The sequence below is a fragment of the Cervus elaphus genome, chromosome 25 (assembly GCF_910594005.1).
Source record: "Cervus elaphus chromosome 25, mCerEla1.1, whole genome shotgun sequence".
NCBI classification, from domain to species: Eukaryota; Metazoa; Chordata; class Mammalia; order Artiodactyla; family Cervidae; genus Cervus; species Cervus elaphus.
In genome coordinates, this window is record NC_057839.1 from 42,852,255 (window position 1) to 42,872,464 (window position 20,210).

At 42.9% G+C, this 20,210-nt stretch overlaps 1 protein-coding gene across 2 annotated transcripts in view; it reads right to left on the reverse strand.

Moving 5' to 3' along the window:
* Positions 1 to 755: 755 nt before the first annotated feature.
* The window catches only part of NPR3 (natriuretic peptide receptor 3), a 72,238-nt gene continuing 52,783 nt past the window's right edge, over positions 756 to 20,210 (reverse strand). The window contains exons 4-8 of one of the 2 annotated variants that reach the window (XM_043887102.1): positions 16,289 to 16,424; positions 9,040 to 9,134; positions 7,126 to 7,261; positions 4,020 to 4,107; positions 756 to 3,014 (exon numbers count right to left, since the gene is read on the reverse strand). In XM_043887102.1, coding sequence (XP_043743037.1) covers positions 2,903 to 3,014; positions 4,020 to 4,107; positions 7,126 to 7,261; positions 9,040 to 9,134; positions 16,289 to 16,424 — 567 coding nt within the window. In that variant the 3' untranslated portion in view covers positions 756 to 2,902. The remainder of the gene's footprint in view (positions 3,015 to 4,019; positions 4,108 to 7,125; positions 7,262 to 9,039; positions 9,135 to 16,288; positions 16,425 to 20,210) is intronic. The other variant, XM_043887103.1, reaches the window with a different exon arrangement.

Consider the following 20,210-nt stretch of genomic DNA (forward strand, 5'->3'; position numbering starts at 1 on the left):
AACTGTAGAATTGCTTTAAGATTGGAAGATAATGGCATCCACATATCATAAATCTCATGATTGGCTCTACCATTTTTAAAAGACTAAATTATCCTTTAAAACTTTTAAGATTTTATGTGGGAATCATAATATTAAGTTTACTACTATTCTTCTATCTGAAATAGAAATAAAAGATATCTGCTTTAAAAATACTAGAGTTGTTATATTCAAATATTTTTTGATATTGATCCCTAATATAATTCCACAGTAAAAGAGAACATATTCTGCATGATTTCAATATCTCTAGACCATCAAATTTTTGCACCTGGTCTCATGTCCCTGGCTGTGTTCCAATGTCTCCTAGTATATAGTCTATGGGAACTTGAATAGAATTTGCATCCTACTGTTGTGTGAAAATTGTATAAATCCTAATTATGTAGAATTGGTTTATAGTGCTTTTCAGGTCTACTATATCCACCTACTTCTCTGTATATTCATTCTATTAATTTTTGAGAATTTATATTGAAACTCCAACTAAAAATCTTAATTTATCTACTTAAAAAATAATTGTAACATATAGTGGAACTACATGTAACTTTGTTCTGTATTTTCCAAGTCACCTATAAATATGTTATCATGCTTTCATAATTTAAAAAATGAAAAAAATTAGAGTTAATCACCCCCTATAAAAATTCTAGAAAGGTTAGAAATGTTTCCACCCAAAGGCTGCAACCAGGTAGAGCATTTTTTTCCCTGTAATAAGTACATAGGCTAAGATTTAAATGTTTTTTTACAAATACAAGATAATAGAAAATGAGTACTTCTAAAATATATGGAAAATACCACTGAAAAATAAAAATAGAGAGAAATAAACTCTCAATTCACAAAAATAAGACAGATGCAACCCTTCCATTCTGTTCTCATGCTGAGCAGTCCTGAGATGTTACACACTTTGCTTTCCTGGATTTCACTTCCCAAGCTCTCTTCCTATGTTAGAATTTCTGGAGCTGGCCTCTCTTGCCTTCTTTTTCCCTCCTGTTTTGATTTCGGCACTTTTTCCACTGCATTCAGCATGGAGAGCTACAACATAGCTCTTTCAGTTGATCAGAGTACATCCTTTTATCATGTTCTCCAGCTGCATGAATTCCATTTTTAAACAATATAGGGGAAATGTGCCTTATACGGAAATAATCCATTCACTGTGACTAGCTGAAATAGAAGAGACGGACGCCCCGAGGGAAGCAAGCTCAGGCCAACTTCCAGGACACGCAGCTCTCACATGCCCCACCTCCACCTCCATTACCAGAGTAAACCACAACTTCCATCACTACCTAGGAATGGCTCCAATTTCTATATCCCCTTATTTTCTTAAACTGTCCTATTTTCCTCCTGTTAGATGGTAACATTAAGATAATCTTTAACACTATTTTCCAGATGCTCAAAACATTATTGAGGAAAGACCTTCATGACATCATTATAAGATAGTACACTGATCTGGCAACTTCCCATTCTTCCCTCACTGTCTGTTTTCTCCACAAATTATACATAAAAGTGGCAACCTAAGCTCAAACCTATACACAGAGTACTACGTGCAAAGTTGAGATTTGGTAAATAATTATTCAACCTTGCCCAATTCCTGATATCCACACCCAACCCCTGTGACACAAGTTATTAGTGGATGACTGCAAAGTTCTGTGGAGTTTGCTAAAAGGGAACATAGTAGCTGTTTAGATTCCCTCTTTTAACCAAAATCATAATTGTCAATTTTGGTTAAATGTCACTTATTAAATTATCATTTCTATGTTTACTGCCAAGTTCTAACTCTCTATAAAGTTCTTCTTGAGAAAAAAAAGGTTGCCTCCCTTTATAAAACCTGACTTAATTCTAATAAATTTCATCCTTGATCCTGATACTCGTCATTTGGCCAGAACTGGAAGGAGACTATCCCTAAAATAGCTTGCATTTAAAACACGTAAATTGATGTTTTCCTGTAGAGTCTACAATCTGAATACATTTCTAGATCTCTGTAGTTAAAGCAGCAATTCGTATTGGGCTATGGCCACAGGGAAGAGGGAAACAGGGAGAAAAAAAGAGAGGCATCTTTCATCATTATTGGTTTGCTGTACACATTACCCATGTTTTTAAAATATAAGTGAAATTTAATCTTCAAAATGAAAAAATAGACACATTTTCTAATAGCAAAATATAAGATTAAAATACTTGAAAAATAAAATGTTAGCATGAAATAGGGCTTTTTTATATTTTTAAAAAATGAAATATTTTAGATTTGCTTTTTCTGCATGAATCCTCTTATCTCATTCATAGTTACAACTTTTCAGAGTAGCTCTTACAAGACACTGAAAGAGGTGGGGGAAATTATTTTTCAAGATAAAGTCAGGACCTGAATGCATACATCAGATAGAGCAGTCCTTGACCTCCGATCCCTCCACTAGCCCTAGAGAGAGGAATGATGCATTTCCAACCTTGAGGTTTTTCATTACATTTTCTTCTTCTTGGGGTTAAATTCTTTTCAATAATATTCTACATGTAAAAATTATTTTATTCTAGCTATAAAACATCTCACTTAAGTAAAACACATTTTATAACCTTGTATAAATGCCCCCAAATGCCATCAAGATATGGAGACCTCAGACTTTCAGAACATAAATCTAATCATATGCCCTTGAAACAGTATCAACATTTAGCAGTGATGCTATATTCTTGTATTTGTTTGTCATGAGATGAGAGGCCAGCAGGCATATGGTGATTAATAATAGTTCCTGAGCTTCTAAAGAAATTTTATAACAAAATGACTAACTGCTTAAAAGAATGAGTTTTTCAAGAGCGCCCCTTCTGTTCCATTGATGTCTTTCATCCCATCTATCTCCTTAAAGAATCTCAAGCCAAAAGAACAGGCTTCCTTTTAAGCCACCGAAAAGTGGGATCTGATGGAATCTTCCCGTAACTCCCGATGTTTTCCAACGTTGCTTTCTTCTTGCTGGTTTCGCCTCTCAATGGTTATTCTGTATTTCTTCCTGGGTAGAGGGAAAGTGAATGTAGTAATAAAACCTCACTTGGCTACAAAATACTATGGTTTCTCTTACAAAGAATGCCCTCAAGGGACGTCTGGGTTTGGGTTGATAAATGAGAAGTGACAGAATATGAAGCCCTGGTCAGAGATTAAAGTGGGATGCCCCAAGGCGTACTGCCCTTATTCAAGGAGGAAAATTGGCCTGCTTCCCCAATACCACAGAACAAGCCTTTCCGTTCTTCCGTGGGTGCCTTGCGGGTTAAGTCCTGTCTGTTCTGCCACATTACTCCCCCCAGCTCCCAAGATATGCCATAGATAAAGATCAGATGAAGTATACAGGAATGCAATTGTTCCCACAAAGAGTCATACATACCCAGAGTTACATTGCCATGCAGAAATGAAAAAATCACGGTCCAATGACTTAATAAGCCGCAAACTCGACCCCCAAAGATTACAAAGGAATGGACAGCCCTCAAGAGGTGAAACTATCAGTATCTTGAACACACATAAATATTACAAGTTTATAAGACTCAGGGCTTAACCACAGTGGTCACGAAGCATAGGGGCTCTCAAAGACTGAGCACAGACCTCCTGAGAGTGTGGACTGCTCAGAGTCACTTCCCTCTCTCCAAAAGGTGAACTCACCACCTATTTCTGAATTGGAGGAAGCCTGAGACTGGGGAAGTTGATTTCCCCTTTGTCCAGATTCTGTCTCCACTTATGCATGTGGTGGGTGGGAGGAATTCAGGTCAGAATATTTGTGAGCAAAAGACTGCAATAGCTCTGTGGCCCACAGTGGGATACAGTAGAAACCATGACCCACTGCCTGGTATGCTAACCCCCTGACCACCAAACCAGAGTCACACCAACGGAAGGTTTAGCTCTTTTTACTACCTTGCTTTTTGGGTAAGAGCAAGATATGGACAAGTCACAAGGAGGATCATGCAAAGGCAAATGACAAAGGCAATTAAGGAGAGTAAATTTTAAAACTTTATAAAGCAGTCCTAACCTGAAGAAGTAGAAGGCCATTAGCAAACCAGCTCCTAGTAAGGCCCCCACCACAATTCCTGTCACTGCTGATTCTTCTAGGCCACCTGCTTGAAAAAGAAACATAGATAATCTGAGTTCATTTTGAAAAACAGCTAGAAATGCCTCACTCTGACTTTTCATTTGTTGAAAATTTTCACTCATTAGAAGATATTTCGTGGTTTACCACTTGAAGCAAATTTTCCAATTTTCCTTTTTTTTTTAAGAAATTTTTTCTAGGCAATCCTGTTCATTGTTGTGGTGGTGGTGGTGGTCATGGTCACAGTGGTGGTGGTTATGGTCATGGTGGTGGTGGTGGTGGTGGTGGCAATGGTGGTGGTGACAGTGATGGCATGGTGGTGGTGGTCACGGTCATGGTAGCAATGGCGGTCATGGTGGTGGTGGTCGTGGTCATGGTGTTGGTGGTGGTCATGGTGGTGGCAGTGGTGGTAGTTGTGGTCATGGTGGTCGTGGTCGTGGTGGTGGTGGCGGTCATGGTGGTGGCAGTGGTGACAGTGATGGCGCGGTGGTGTTGGTCACAGTCATGGTAGCAATGGTGGTCATGGTAGTGGTGGTCGTGGTGGTGGTGGTGGTGGTGGTCATGGTGGTGTTGGTGGTGGTCATGGTGGTGGCAGTGGTGGTAGTTGTGGTCATGGTGGTGGTGGTGGTGGTCATGGTGGTCGTGGTGGTGGTCATGGTGGTGGTGGTGGCAATGGTGGTCATGGTGGTGGTGGTCATGGTCATGGTAGCAATGGTGGTCACGGAAGCAATGGTGGTTATGGTGGTGGTGGTGGTCTTGGTCGTGGTGGTGGTGGTGGTCATGGTGGTGGCAGTGGTGATAGTTGTGGTCATGGTGGTGGCAGTGGTGATAGTTGTGGTCATGGTGGTGGTGGTGGTGGTGGCAATGGTGGTCATGGTGGTGGTGGTCGTGGTGGTGATCATGGTCATGGTAGCAATGGTGGTCATGGAAGCAATGGTGGTCATGGTGGTGGTGGTGGTCTTGGTCGCGGTGGTGGTGGTAGTGATGGTGGTGGTGATGGTGGAGATGGTGGTGATGGCAGTGGTCGTGGTGGTGGTGGTGGTGGTGATTTTGTTTGGGTTTCTTTTTTTACCAAGTGCAAAACTTAAAAGCACTTAAGAAAATACTAGATGAACAAATTGTTACAAAAACAGTGAGCACAATGGGAACAGAGCAGGTTCAAGAAGGATTTGAGGACAACTGGAAACTGAAGTTTTCAGATCTACACACATACTTTTGAGTTTCCAGCCAGAGAGGACAACCACCTGGACCGTGGGACTGAGCCGGCTCTTCTCATTTTCACAGATGGATGGTGACACTTCCGAGTGCTGGGAGATTTGGTGAAAAATCTATTGGGTTAATGTTCTGTTTTTAGATGTTCTCTCACTAAAACCAGAGTTTCATGTCAAAATGTCTTATATAGCTTTGTGAAAATGTAACAATTTTAAACAATCAAGTTCTGTAGTGTCCCAGATATTACATAAAAATGATAAATAGCTAGCTTGTGTAGAAGGAGTTTAGGACACAGTCTTTAACACATTCTTGTATTTAATCCTCAAAGCATTCCTGAGAGTTGGGTACATTTCTTTCATTTTACTTATGAGAAAACTGAGGTTTAAAGAAATGAAGAAATGATCCTGAGGTCACAGTGAGTGAACATGATGGGATTTCAAATCCAGGCCCAATAACTCCAGAGACTGTGTTTTTAATATATTTATGCCTTTCCACTTATTGCATATACATAGATACATCGCAGTTTGAAGACTGTTCCCAAAACATAAGGAGCACACATGAGTGAATGAGTGAGTGCGTGAGTGAGTGAGAATGAGTGAGTGACTGAATGAGTGAGTGAGTGAAAGTCGCTCAGTCATGTCCAACTCTTTGTGACCCCATGGACTGTAGTCTGCCAGGCTCCTCTGTCCATGAGGATTCAACAGGCATGAATACTAGAGTGGGTTACCATGCCCTCCTCCAGGGGAACTTCCCGACCCAGGGACCAAACCCAGGTCTCCATCATCACAGGCAGATTCTTTACTGTCCGAGCCCCCAGATATTAAAGTGAACCACTTCCTTAAAAGGTTGATACTCACTTAATTCTCTCTCCCACTTTGATTATCAAAGGATCTTTCTAGAGCAATGATTTCCAACCACATTCCTGTTTGTAAGCTTCTTATAAGAACCTCCACTTGCCTCTACATTTATGACAAGGCTGCTCATAAATAACATATTTTATACTTACTTGCTAATTTGTAAATTTTTAGGTGTCTAAGGAACATTGGTCACGTATGGATGTGAGAGTTGGACTGTGAAGAAAGCTGAGCACCGAAAAATTGATGCTTTTGAACTATGGTGTTGGAGAAGACTCTTGAGAGTCCCTTGGACTGCAAGGAGATCCAACCAGTCCATCCTGAAGGAGATCAGTCCTGGGCATTCATTGGAAGGACTGATGCTGAAGCTGAAACTCCAATACTTTGTCCACCTCATGCGGAGTTGACTCGTTGGAAAAGACCCTGATGCTGGGAGGGATTGGGGGCAGGAGAAGGGAACAACAGAGGATGAGATGGCTGGATGGTATCACCGACTCAATGGGCATGAGTTTGAGTAAACTCTGGGAGTTTGTGACGGACAGGGAGGTCTGGCGTGCTGCAATTCATGGGGTCGCAAAGAGTCGGACACGACTGAGCGACTGAACTGAACTGAAGGAACATTATTTGGTTCTGGGTGGGTAAGAGAATAAACACAAACTTTGAAACAATAGATGAATAGTGAGTGACATTTAGTATTTGATATTTTAATTTTCCCTAAAAGTTTAAAACCTCAAATACCAAGAGATTATAGTAAGAGATGTAAAAATAGGAAGATGCCATCTACCATATTGGAAAAGGATAGAAGAGAAGAAGAACCTGGAAGCCTCTGATGAAGGTGGATGCTGGTTTGTGAACTATTGCCGTGGGTTTTTCCACATCAGAGACAGCAATCTGCTCTTTCAGAACAGGAGCTCCTAAATGACCCCTGTGTTATTACGGATACTGCAGATGAAACACAGAGTGAATTAAGTCTCTAAACTTACATGCTTTGCAAGGAGAGCTGTTCGTGTGTTCCACCATTCTGGTTTCATCTATTCTCAGTTTTAAAGGTCCCCAAGGATATTTGACATTTGGCCGCATTTCAAAACGACCTTCTTTTCCAAAGTAATCACCAATAACCTATATGAAAGAAAAAAAAAATGCACAAACTGAAAGGTGAAGTTCTCTGTTTGCAAAGGAGGCCCAGAGTAGGCCCCCAGACCCTCCAGGCTGACTACAATAATGTGTTTCTGAAATCTTTGTAAATCAAGGTGCCAACAGTGCTTGTAAAGTGAGCATAATTTAGGAAGCACGGGCTCCCCATGGAGGGGAAGGTGGTTATACAGAAAGCAGTAACCTAGGAAGGTATGGCTTTCCCCTTGCTCCGGGGAGAGTGCTGCCCCTCCCGCCTGCAGGTCAGCCATCTGTCAAGACCCAGTTCGTTCCAGGAAGAGGGAGGTCACGACCCATCTTATTCCCAGGCTAAGCAGGCCTCACGCTGCTCAGTGAGCTTGACACAGAATTCAAGCCTCAGAGAGCCTCTTTAGGAACCTTCCACTTCACCTTCCTCTGGTTAGAAGGCTCTTCTCCATCTTGACTTTGAGAGTTACCTTCTCCTCTCTGTTGAATACATCCTATTTGCACCCCACCTCCAAGCTGAACTCTTTTCAGTTAGTTCCTGTGATCCCTGAAAAATCAGTATTCTTTTATGGCTCAGTTCAAGGGTTACCCTCAGCTTCTGGTTTAAACAACTGTTTCATCAGCTCCCGATCCCTGAGCTAGCGCTACCTTCGCACCCAGGTTCACAGGATCCACTTCCCTACTGTCTCGACAGCGGCACCCTGCTTCTGGGGGACGGTGACACCCCCTGCCTCCTCTCTCCTGAAAGAGGCCCCACAGGCTCTCATGTTGGAATGAAAAGAATTCTAGATAATCACCAAACTCCAACAATCACTGATATGTACTGAGCACATACCAAGTACTTTACACATATTCATGCTTGAGTCCTCACCATGACCCTCTCTATTATAGACTATTACTAGCCACCTTCTATAGAGGAGAGACTGGAATGAATATACATGAGACTCGACCATCGAGGGTAAAAAAATCTTATAGCAAAGGTAACCAATACAGATCCTGGTGGCCTGGCCCCTCCCACAGAGGCCAGGGCCGTGTGGACAAAGAGAAGAACAGCCAAGTCCTTCATGCCAGGTCACATGAAGTATGACAGCAGTCATCAACCCTGGGTGAGAGCCATCAGAGAATTAAAGAAGGAACTGCATCATCTGACCTCAAACACGGTGTATTCACATCCTCTTTATTTATATATTTATCATACAAAATTTATATAATACTTCTCCAAGTTCCATTTCACCTGGTGTTCATGACCACATGTGAGGTCAGCAAGGGAGATGTGACAATCTCCTTGTTACGGCCGAGGAAGCTGAGGCAGAGAGCTCGTACCCCAGTAAGTGTCAGAGACTCATCTCTATGTCCTTTTCTTCTAGTGATGCTATCCTGAAACTCCATCATCCTTTTAAATACTAATGCATGGTCCAGTTTGTAACCACCTCTTGCCAAAAAAAAAAATTTTTTTTTCAAATTTTAAGGGAGGAAATATACAAATTCACTTTTAGTCTCTCATCCAGTGATGCTGTTCTGCATCTTAGGACTGAAGTGTGATTCTCGGCCACTTGATAGGAAGGATGTCCCCACTTAGGATAAACAAGGAACCACTTCCTGAAGCCTTCCCTGATACGCTCAGCCAGAAGGAAGTCCCCTCACTTGGAAACTCCTGGTGTTCAGCTCATTTTTATTTGGAGGCTGCTTTGGGGGCAGCTGTTTGGACACCAGGACAAATACATTCCTTGGAATCTCAACAAGCAGAGGAGGCTGGGGTGGAGGTCCCATCTGCTTACCTCCTGGGTGCCCGCTTCTGTGTCCGTCATGGCAATTACGGAGAAATCCCCATACCGGTCTCCGTTGGCATCTATGGACACCTGCCCAGCAATACCTAGAAGATGAGATGCAAGGAGCTCCAGTTGGTTATTTAAAATACCTCTGTCCGCCAACAAAAACAAGAAAATGAATTGACAGGATTTTTTCAACAAACTCATGCCACAGGGAATCTCATCAGACTCGGAGCATTTTTGTTGGCATTTGGAAAGACATTGTAATTTCATCTGTGTCTGCATTCCTAAATTCTTAACATTTCTCCATTTAAAAATGAAAAGAAAAAGAAACAAATGACCTTTTTTGGGGAATATGTTAAAGAAAAAAAAAAAGGCTAAGGCTAATCCTGAAAGCAGTATGCTTATCCCATAGTTTTGTATTAATTTTTTTTAGTGAAGAGTAAGAAGAGGAGTTGTAGCACATTCCTAGACTTGTCATGGGTTCATGTTATCACTGGACAAACATTATAAAGGAAAACCTGTTTCAGGGCCAGGATTCAGTGAATGTGCTTCCGTGTGCACTCCTCGAATGCACAGGAGAGCAGAGGACCTGCTTCACAGGTCATGGAAGCCAAGAACCAAAGAAGAGCTAGTTTATCCCACTTGTGTTCATGCATTCATTCTTTGAGGGGCTGTATCTTTGTTTTCCAGTTTAATTGAGATGTAATCGACATATCTCACTGTGTAAGTTTCAAGAGTCCAGCATAAAGATTTGACATAAATATTGTGAAATGAGTTTAGTTAACACTCATCATCTCCTATAGATACAGTAAATCATTCACTGTTTATCCAGCAATTACTAGGGGCTGAATTCAATACTGCAGCAGAGGCAAAGATGAACCGGATACAATGTCTGCTCAAGAGAAAAGCAGCCTGGACTAGGAATTTATCTTGTTGGCACGGGAATCTGACCACCTGCATCTGAATCCCAGCTTTCACATTTCCTAGCTCTGTGACCTTGGGCAAGGATTTAGACCTCTGAGCCCCAGTCTCCAGAACTGTAAAGAAAGCAGGATAGTACCTCTCTGCCAAGAGGCTGCTGAAAAGATTAAGGGAGCTAACACAGGTAAAGTACTTGTGGGTTTCAGAGAAGTCGGTTGTTTTCTTCTTTTGTTATTACTATCACTATGCCTGGAATCTGGGAGAGGACCTAGGATGGTATCCACACCACTCAAGGGACGGGCAGGAACATCTAGCTGGAGACTCGCAGAGGATCCAGTAGAAGAGCAGGCCTTTAGTAGGTATGTTGGTGAAGCCTCTGATTTGGACAAGCAGCCAGCAGGGTATGGGAGTGTTCTAGGTAGAAAGGCAGCCTTGTGAGTATTTACAAAGGCACAAAAGCTGAAAGGAATCAAGGGGACAGGGAGGTTTGGAGGGAGGTGGCCCATGTGGATGGAAGGGAACAGTGAGGTGCAAACCTGGAGCAAGGAGGCCAGAGCGTGGAGGGCCGGGAGTGCCACATGAAGTGTTAGGTTTGCTTGGGCTAGCAATGGTGGCTTATAGCAGCTAATCGATGCGAGCAAACATGTAAATCATTAGCTGATATTAAAAATGTCTATTGTCATTTTCCTTAACTAAGTAAGAGAATATATGTGTCAGCCACATCCTAAGTATTTGTTTTCTTTCATTTTAAACTGTGGCAGAGTTCAGTATAGTTCTTAATTGGGGTCTCTATTGATTTGGTTCTCACCGGAAATAAAATGAACGTCTGGGGAAAGGAGTCCCAAGGGAAAGTTCCATCCTCTAGTGTGGTTTGGAGAGAGCAAGTATTTGGGTTTGCTCTCCTCTGGGTTGTGGTTTGAAGGCCCTCTGATTTTTCCAGACTTTGGTCTACTTTGCCGGAAACAGAATGGAGCTACTATTCATCCTAATTTTTTTTTTTTTGTCTTCTTAATAGAGACTGCTTACAGAGGATACACGTGTCTCAAGCTAGCTTATCCTTGACAGTCTACACAACTTTTAAGTAATAAATGTCACTGAAAAATAGATACAGATGTATCTCCAAACATACTAGCTGTCCAGAACATCTGCCGTTGTGTTTGGAGGTGTTTATGATGGTGTGTTCTGCTAAGTGTTTTGCAGAGTATTTTATAAGACAAGGTGGCCCTAGTAATCCAAGACCTCATTACACTTTAAGCTATTACAGTTCTGCCAAGAAATGGGGTGTGAACCCTCAGGGTGGCCAATTAGCAAGTGAGACTTCACCTGAGACTATTATACCTAAGGTGAGAGTGTCAGGCTCACAGAAGAATTTTCCTGTACATAAGTAATTAGACTTTCTACCCTCCTTTCTATTGGCCTGCAGTGGAGCTCGGGGTTTGAGCCACAGTCCTATTTACCTTGTCACCCTGACCTCTCCCACAGCGAGGAAATTCAGCTTCTTCCCAGGCCGTTTATTGAAAGTCTTGAGAGTCGGTCATAAGTTTCACGGTTATAAAATCCAAATTTGTCAAATAACATCCAGAGTATTTTTCCCTTGACAACTCAGTGGTCACTTACAGCAACTATTAAAATTTTAATTGTTTTTAATTTTAGAATGGTTAGGGATTTTTTTTTATAGTTCTTTGGGGGTTTACCCTCAGGTTGATCATTGTTTAGCAAACAGAACAAGCTCCCCAAACAATTCAAGGTCAACACTTAACTTGGCTTCAGTTATCTTTACATTGGACAGATGAGATTCTAAGTTTGGACTGAACTATACAGTTGATTATTCTGGGACTCATTTAATATTGCCTGTGTAGACCCAGCTCTAGAATGGAAGCCTCAGATTGGCCCACAGGAAAATTTAGTCCATGACCTCTATGCAAAACTGAGTTCCAGCCATCGTGGGCACCTGCCCTTCCCTTAACAACCTCCCTTGGAAGACCGGGAGCAAATGACCACACCATGCAGAGAGGAAGAGTTAGGAACGGGATGTGGCCTACCAAGGTTGTATCCACATATGCCAGTTCTCAGGGCATGGGACATAACTTCTGGGAAATCTGATTCTGTCCTAATATGACCCCTGACTGATCCCATTTGACTTCAGCTCCTCAGCTAAAGCTGTCAGAGGTCGAGCAAGACAACCCTGAAGGGTTATTTGATTTGTTCCTGTCCTACAATCTGTTCAAAGTTAAAGCAGATGCCACTCTGGGTTAGAGTAAGCTGTGGCATCTACTAAAACCTGCAAGGAGAAATGAAACCCACCAACTGTCACCACAGCTGCCGTCCAGACAATTCTCGCTGGAACCTGACCCCTCTGTACCATCTTACCCTTTCTAATGACCAAGGACAAGGTGAGGCAGTGGGTAGAGGAGAGTCCTAAGTGAGAAAAACAGTACATGCCCTGAATCTAGTCTTGGTAAGGCAGAAAGGCACAGCCCCAGTACATTCAAGGGCTCAAATTGTTGGCATGATGCAGAGCTCAAAGGGCGTTTGTCCGTCATCAGCTGAGCCAACCCCTCTTGATACAGGTGACCAAGGAGAAAACCAAAGGACTGAGGTGACAGTCAGTGGCTAGGATGCTGGTTTTCTGACCTGGTGAGTGACCTGTATGTCAGTGGTCCTCAGATGATATCCATCAGCATTGTTGTTCAGTTGCTAAGTCATGTCTGACTCTTTGTGACCCCGTGAACCGCAGCACAGTAGGATTCCCTGTCCTTCACTATCTTCCTGAGTTTGCTCAAACTCGTGTCCATTGAGTCAGTGATGCCACCCAACCATCTCATCCTCTGTCACCCCCCTCTCCTCTTGCCATCCAATCTTTCCCAGCATCAGGATCTTTTCCAATGAGTTGGCTCCTCACATCAGGTGGTCAAAGTATTGGAGCTTCAGCATCAGTCCTTCCAATGAATATTCAGGGTTGATTTCCTTTAGGATTGACTGGTTTGATCTCCGTGCTGTCCAAGGGACTCTCAAGAGTCTTCTCCAGCACCACAATTTGAAAGCGTCAATTCTTCAGTGTTCAGCCTTCTTTATGGTCCAGCTTTCACATCTGTACACACCCTATAGTTTATTTTCTACACGGATCCCAGAGGGCTCCCTTTTAAAGATTCAAGACAGATCATGTTTCCTTGACACCGTCTGGTGGCTTCCATCTCGTTCAAGGTTCTCAATGCAGCTTCCATGCCCACAAGGTCTGGTCCACTTCACACTGTCTCTGGCTCACTTCACACTGCAACTCCCATACTGCTTTAGCCACACAGGCCCACAGGCTGTTCCCAGGGCATTCACCACTGTCCCCCAGCTACACTCAGGGTCTCTGTGTTTGCTGCTGTCTCTGGACTATTCTCTCCTAAATAGCTGCATCATATATCTCAGTTCCCTGAGGTCTGTACCCAACTGCCACTTATCAGAGAAACCTTTGCTGAACTCTATTTAAATTAGTAGCCCTACTATACCCCTCCCATCACTTTCTATCCCCCTTAACCTGATTCACTTCCCAGCCCCTGAAGTAGTGTATTTATTCCACAGAAGCTCAGCTGATTTCAAGGAACATCTTTAATTACTGCTGAGTTATCAGCCCCTTAACCCAGCGCCTGGCACATAGAAAGTACTCAAGAATACCTGATGAATGAATGAATGAGTGAGTTGAATATGAAGTTGATGTCCCCAGGGCTCCAGCAACTGGGTGTTCTAATATTGAGTCTCATGCTCATTTTTGACTGATGGCAGGTCAGGAAGCAACAGTTAGAACTGGACATGGACCAACAGACTGGTTCCAAATAGGAAAAGGAGTACGTCAAGGCTGTATATTGTCACCCTGCTTATTTAACTTATATGCAGAGTACATCATGAGAAATGCTGGGCTGGAGGAAGCACAAGATTGGATCAAGATTGCTGGGAGAAATATCAGTGACCTCAGATATGCAGATGACACCAACCTTATGCCAGAAAGTGAATAAGAACTAAAGAGCCTCTTGATGAAAGTGAAAGAGGAGAGTGAAAAAGTTGTCTTAAAGCTCAACATTCAGAAAACTAAGATCATGGCATCTAGTCCCACCACTTCATGGCAAATAGATGGGGAAACAGTGGAAACAGTGGAAACAGTGGCTGACTTTGTTTTGGGGGGTTCCCAAATCACTGCAGATGGTGATTGCAGCCATGAAATTAAAAGACGCTTGCTCCTTGGAAGGAAAGTTAGACCAACCTAGATAGCACATTAAAAAGCAGAGACATTACTTTGCCAACATAGGTCCATCTAGTCAAGGCTATGGTTTTTCCAGTAGTCATGTATGGATGTGAGAGTTGAACTATAAAGAAAGCTGAGCGCAGAAGAATTGATGCTTTTGAACTGTGGTATGGAGAAGACTCTTGAGAGTCCCTTGGACAGCAAGGAGATCCAACCAGTCCTGGGTGTTCATTGGAAGGACTGATGTTGAAGCTGAAACTCAAATATTTTGACCACTTGATGCAAAGAGCAGACTCATTTGAAAAGACCCTGATGTTGGGAAAGATTGAGGGCAGGAGGAGAAGGGGATGACAGAGGATGAGATGGTTAGATGGCATCACTGACTCAATGGACATGAGTTTGGGTAAACTCCGGGAGTTGGTGATGGACAGGGAGGCCTGGTGTGCTGCAGTTCATGGGGTTGCAAAGAGTTGGACACGACTGAGCGACTGAACTGAACTGACATGAGAGGAAACTAGTATTTTATACACCATTAGCAAGAATATGGACTAGTAGACCTTTCTGGAAGTTCTTTGGCAATATCTAATGTACTTTGCCTTTTTATACAGTTCATGGGGTTCTCACAGCAAGTGTACTTCAGTGGTTTGCCATTCCCTCCTCCAGGAGAAGGGGACAACAGAGGATGAGATGGTTGGATAACATCACCGATTCAATGGACAAGAACTTGGGCAAACTCTGGGTGATGGTGAGGGATAGGGAACTCTGGCATGCTGCAGTCCATAGGGTCACAAAGAGTTGGACACAACTTAGTGACTGAACAACAACGCACTTTAAAAGGCACCAATATAATTTTGGACCCAGATAAGCCACGACTAAGAATGTTCCCTATTGGATGTACTCACAGAAATTCATCAAGATGTGTAACCTCATGATAGCATTTTGCACAATAGAAAAAACTAGATAACTGAAGTGTCCATCAATAGGAGACTGGGTAAAGAAATCCTTGTACAGCCAAACAATGGAAAAACATGGAACCATCATTTTAAAATGTGCTGAATTTATGAGTGCTCATATGGAAAATTCTTTTGCTTGACATACAAGTGAAAAAGCTAAGATAAGGAATGGCATTCCTAGTATGACCCTTTTGTGTAAATTTTTTAGATAAGATATACAAATGCATATGTGCTGGCAGAAGGCACAGAATATTTTTAGGCTGAATCATAGGAAATTTTTAATAGCCATTACATTGGGGAGAGGGGACTAGGGTGGAAAGGAAAACTTTCACTTTTCATTTTGTACATTTTTGTAGTGTTTAACTTTCCAGCCAAGAATAGTCTCATTCTTGCACAATCTTTAAATGTCAACAAAATTGCTTGAGTGAGGAGATGACATGCCATTTCTTTTGTTGTTGTTCTTATATTTCCTCTGTTCTTAAGAAAGCAACAACCAGTATTCACCATTTTGAAAATTACAAGCAGAGAGCTCAACTGGACCTGCTCATCATCTCAAACCTCCAGATGTTTTGAACAGAGGAAAGTGTATTGGGGATAATTTCTTCTAAAACTGATCACAGAACTCTTCACAAACTGATTGCTGTGAATGAGGCTTATGACAAGTTTAAAGAAGCCTAGGGGCTTCCCAGGTGACACTAGTGGTAAAGAGGTAAAGAACCCACCAATCAATGCAGGAGACACAAGAGACTGGGATTCCATCCCTGGGTCAGGAAGATCTCCTGGAGAAGGGCATGGCAACCCACTTCAGTATTCTTGCCTAGAAAATCCTATGGACAGAGAAGCCGGACAGGCTACAGTCCAGGGGTTGCAAAGAGTCAGACATGACTGAAGTGACTTAGCACAAAATTGTTGCCATCAGGAGACAAGGTGCTTCCTATTTCAGTGGGACTCTTTCAAAGCACTTTCATAAGCTTTATCTCATTTAATTTTCACAAGCCTGTGAAGTAGGTTGATCATGACTTATTATCCTTTTATAGCTGAGAAAACTAAGACACTGGCAAGGTCCCATAGTTGTAAGAGAGAAAAACAGAACCAGAAAAAAAGCAACTTGATCAGCAGCAGAACGCTATTACCTTGTAGACTGAATCCTCACCTTCAAATGTTCGGTTCCAAGTCTGCTGGATAATTTTCCCTCCATCCTTCTTACTATAACCAGCTCTGAGTACTTCACGTAAAGCCAGGACGTAGAGGAGGATGGCATCATGGAATCCTTCAACAAACATGTTCACCTGGAAAGGAAAGCCCAGGGGGGTGAGCCCAGACACCACATGACTCACATTCAGGAATAATGTGAGCGAATACAAATGGTTAACAGGTTAGGCTTGAGGCCCGTGGCAATGGCAGAAGTGTGCAGAAGAGCAACTAACAAAGAAAAGTCTACAATTTTCCTGGCACCGGCTGATGTTATTTCCCAATTTGAGAATTTGGAGAAAAGACAAGATTTTACCGGAGTTAAGAAAAATGCACCTGTGGGCCAGGTTAAGCATTCCAGGTGCAAACGGCCTTTGCCCACAGATACCTCTGCATACATGCCCTCTACTTCCCACATCTGCTCTCTACCTGAAGCCATCTCCCCACTGAGGTCTTCACCCTCATCCACCCGAGCTCTCCATGCTCTGAATGTGGAGCAGAACTGAAAGGACAGTAGGGATCCATTCATTCATACTCAAATACTACCAACTGCCTAGTTGAGGAGCACAGATGCCTAAGCGTGCAAAGAGGAGTGGGTGTGGCTATCCCCTCTCTGTCCTCTCTTCTATCAGATCAGCATATCAGTTTCTCGCTCTAATTTGTGTTTTGAGTAGTTCCAGTGCGTCTGAGTCCTCCCTACTTCCGGCCCCTGCCAAACTCCAAGGACAAGAGCGGAAACAGGCTGTTGGTTTATCTCGGTTGAATCCTGGCTCAAGTAAGATAGCCTTTGTGCTCAGCAACGTACAACTTCATGTGAAATTGGAGAAGTCACTTAATCTTTCTGAGCCTGTTTCCTTCTATAAGCACCGTTATAGAGCAAGTTCTGATGCCACATTTAAACCCATTAATGTTCAATGAAGATGAAATGAGCAAATACAATCTTGAAGGAGTTACAGATTCTGTAGAAGAGTACCCTCAAATTCCAGCCTTCTTATTTCAGAAGACAGGGTCAAGAAAGGAATTCCATGCAGCAGGGTGAATTGGGTATCCCACAGACAACCTCAGGGAGGCCCCGTGAGGGGCATTCCTGCCCCATCCCTAGAAAAAGACCCCAGAGGAAGAGAGCCAGCTGGTTCAAACACACGAACATTCACAGAAGACATAGCTCAACATCCAGTTCTTCTCAGCCTCATCCCACTCTGAAGGACTAAGTCCTATATGCATCGCAGAAACAAATATTTCAGAATTGCCAAAGCTGAGTGCTGCTGCTGAGAGGCAGGCTAGAATAATGCTTAAACAGCCTGGGCTCACACCCAGCTCTGCCACTTCCTGGCTGTTTCTGCACCACCCTGGGTCTCAGTTTTCCCCATCTGGAAAATGAGGAAGATAGCCACAGCTATCTCAAGGGGCTGTTGTCATTTTAAATGAATTAGCAGATATAAAATCTGTAAACATCAGCACTCACTGTTACCTTTTGTTCTTATCATTTGGAGACAGAGAATTATAAACCTAGGGATCTTGCTAGGCTTCTAATTCCTAATAGCAATGTTCAGAAAATAAGTGATCTACTTACTGTTACAGCATATCTTACTGACCCACTTTCATGGAAACTACGGCTTCCTGTTCATGCTTTCATATCCCAAACAGGGATCTTCCACGATGTCTCATCCTTAATTCCACCCAAGTATGATGAGTGCAGCTGGTCAGTTTTACTGACCCCCTGGGAGAGGCGGAGGATGGACAAGTAGAGTTTACGGGACAGCTCTCACTTAGCCACTATACCCAAAGATTAATCCAAGCCTTGACAGGTTGCCTGATCTCTTTAATCTTCAATTTCCTTATCGATTAAGTGAGAGTTTAGTATCAACTTATCTCCTAGAGCTCTTCTGGGGATTAAATGAACAAGTGTGTGTAAAATATCTACAACAGTTCTTGGGACTGTGAAAGAAAATGGTAGACACTGGCTGTATTGCTTAGCCATCAAGCTAAAGTCTCAGAGTCATTATTTTTTTAGGCAAAGCAGAATGGTGTAGAAATAACACCTACTAGTCAAAGATAATTTTCTGCTGATTTGGCTGTGCTAATTCAATTTTCCAAAGGAATGAAATTTTCACTTAGCCCACGGAGTCATTATGGCCTGAGAAAGTAAGTATGCTGATGAGTTCATGAGTGGACTTGAGCTGTATGATTTAATCCTCAAGCTACAATAAAAAAATATTTTTTCAAAAGATCTTTCTTCTCTTTGACAATTACATAAAAATCACCCAGCTATAGTGAGAAGAATCACAGAATGGTGGAATATGGTGAATGTAAGGTGCTTTTAAAAAGCTCTGATCTAATCGACTCCTTACTTTGAGGACCTAAAGAGCATCACTCTCTCTCTCTCTCAACCTTCTAGCACTCTGGAAGCTTTCCCTCTATATTCCTTGTTCTGCAAGCCTAAGACAGTCTCCACACAGACTGTAAAGTATCAGCTGCTAGACATCACCCGTCCACTTCTCCCTCTCCTCCTTCTTCTCAAAATCCTAACCCCAGGCCACCATGCTGCCACTGGCCACCCAAAGCACTAGAATGGGAAGAACAATGATTTGACTGAAAAACATGAACTTGGATTACTTCCGTCCTAACAGGTTTAAGGGCTTCCCTGGTGGCTCAGACAGTGAAGAATCTGCCTGCAATGTGAGAGACTCGGGTTCGATCCCTGCGTTAGGAAGATCCCCTGGAGAAGGGAGTGGCAACCCACTCCAGTATTCTTGCCTGGAGAACTTCATGGACAGAGGAGCCTGGCAAGCTACAGTCCATGGGGTCACAAAGATTCGGACACACTGCGTGACTAATACACACAGACACACACGTGGGCACACACACACACACACACACACACAGGTTTAATGGTAGAAGAGACTAGACAGGCTCTGAACACATGTCTGAAAACTCATTTTCTCTCAATTTGCAAATAAATCGCAAAACTTACCCTCTTTCCTCGCCAAGTAGTTGAGTGTCTCCCTCTCCTGCCAAAATTAGCAGAAGAGCTGCTGGCCCCCCATGAGGTTCGCTCACACCCCCACCCACTGCGGGGGAGGTTTCATCACACCTACCTCATAGGACCTCAAGCCAGAAGCAAAGCCCCAGAGACCATCTTTTCTTAAGGAGAAACATTCTCACATCCACACGTGTTTTTTAATGAGAGGAAAGCCCGTTAGCACATTATAGCCACTGTAAATTGGAAGTGCAAATTTTTGTAAAAAGCAAGGGAGAAAAATAAATCCAGAGTATTAAGTAGCTTTTGGAACACTTTCCACTGGACTTCCAGGCTGAAAGGCTTTAAAAAGGTTATCTGATCTGCCCCCTGCCTCTAGTCAGAACAACACCCAAACCTTAAAATCCTGACTGACAGAGCATGCTGTCATTACCAACAGAAGAAAATAGGATTCCCTCTTCTGACTGACCTGTTCTTATATTAAGCCTCATTTCTAGCCAGGGCTTCCCTGGTGGCTCAGACAGTAAAGAATCAGCCTGCAATGCGGGAGACCCAGTTTTGATCCCTGGGTCGGGAAGATCCCCTGGAGAAGGAAACAGCTACCCACTCCAGTATTCTTGCCTGGAGAATCCCATGGACAGAGGAGTCTAGCATGCTACAGTCCATGGGGTTGAAAAGAGTCAGACCCAACTGTGCGACTAACACACTTTCACTTTCACTTTCCAGCAAGAAAGAAGCCTTCACTAAATTTGTAAATGTAGTCATTCCCCTGCTGGACACCAAATGGAGTTAAGAGAACCATACAGTCCATGATCCCTAGGAGTCTACAGTCTCCACTACCCAGCACTACCACTCCCCATGGGTATGTAGATGGATTCCACACAAGGCAACTGTGAAGTTAACC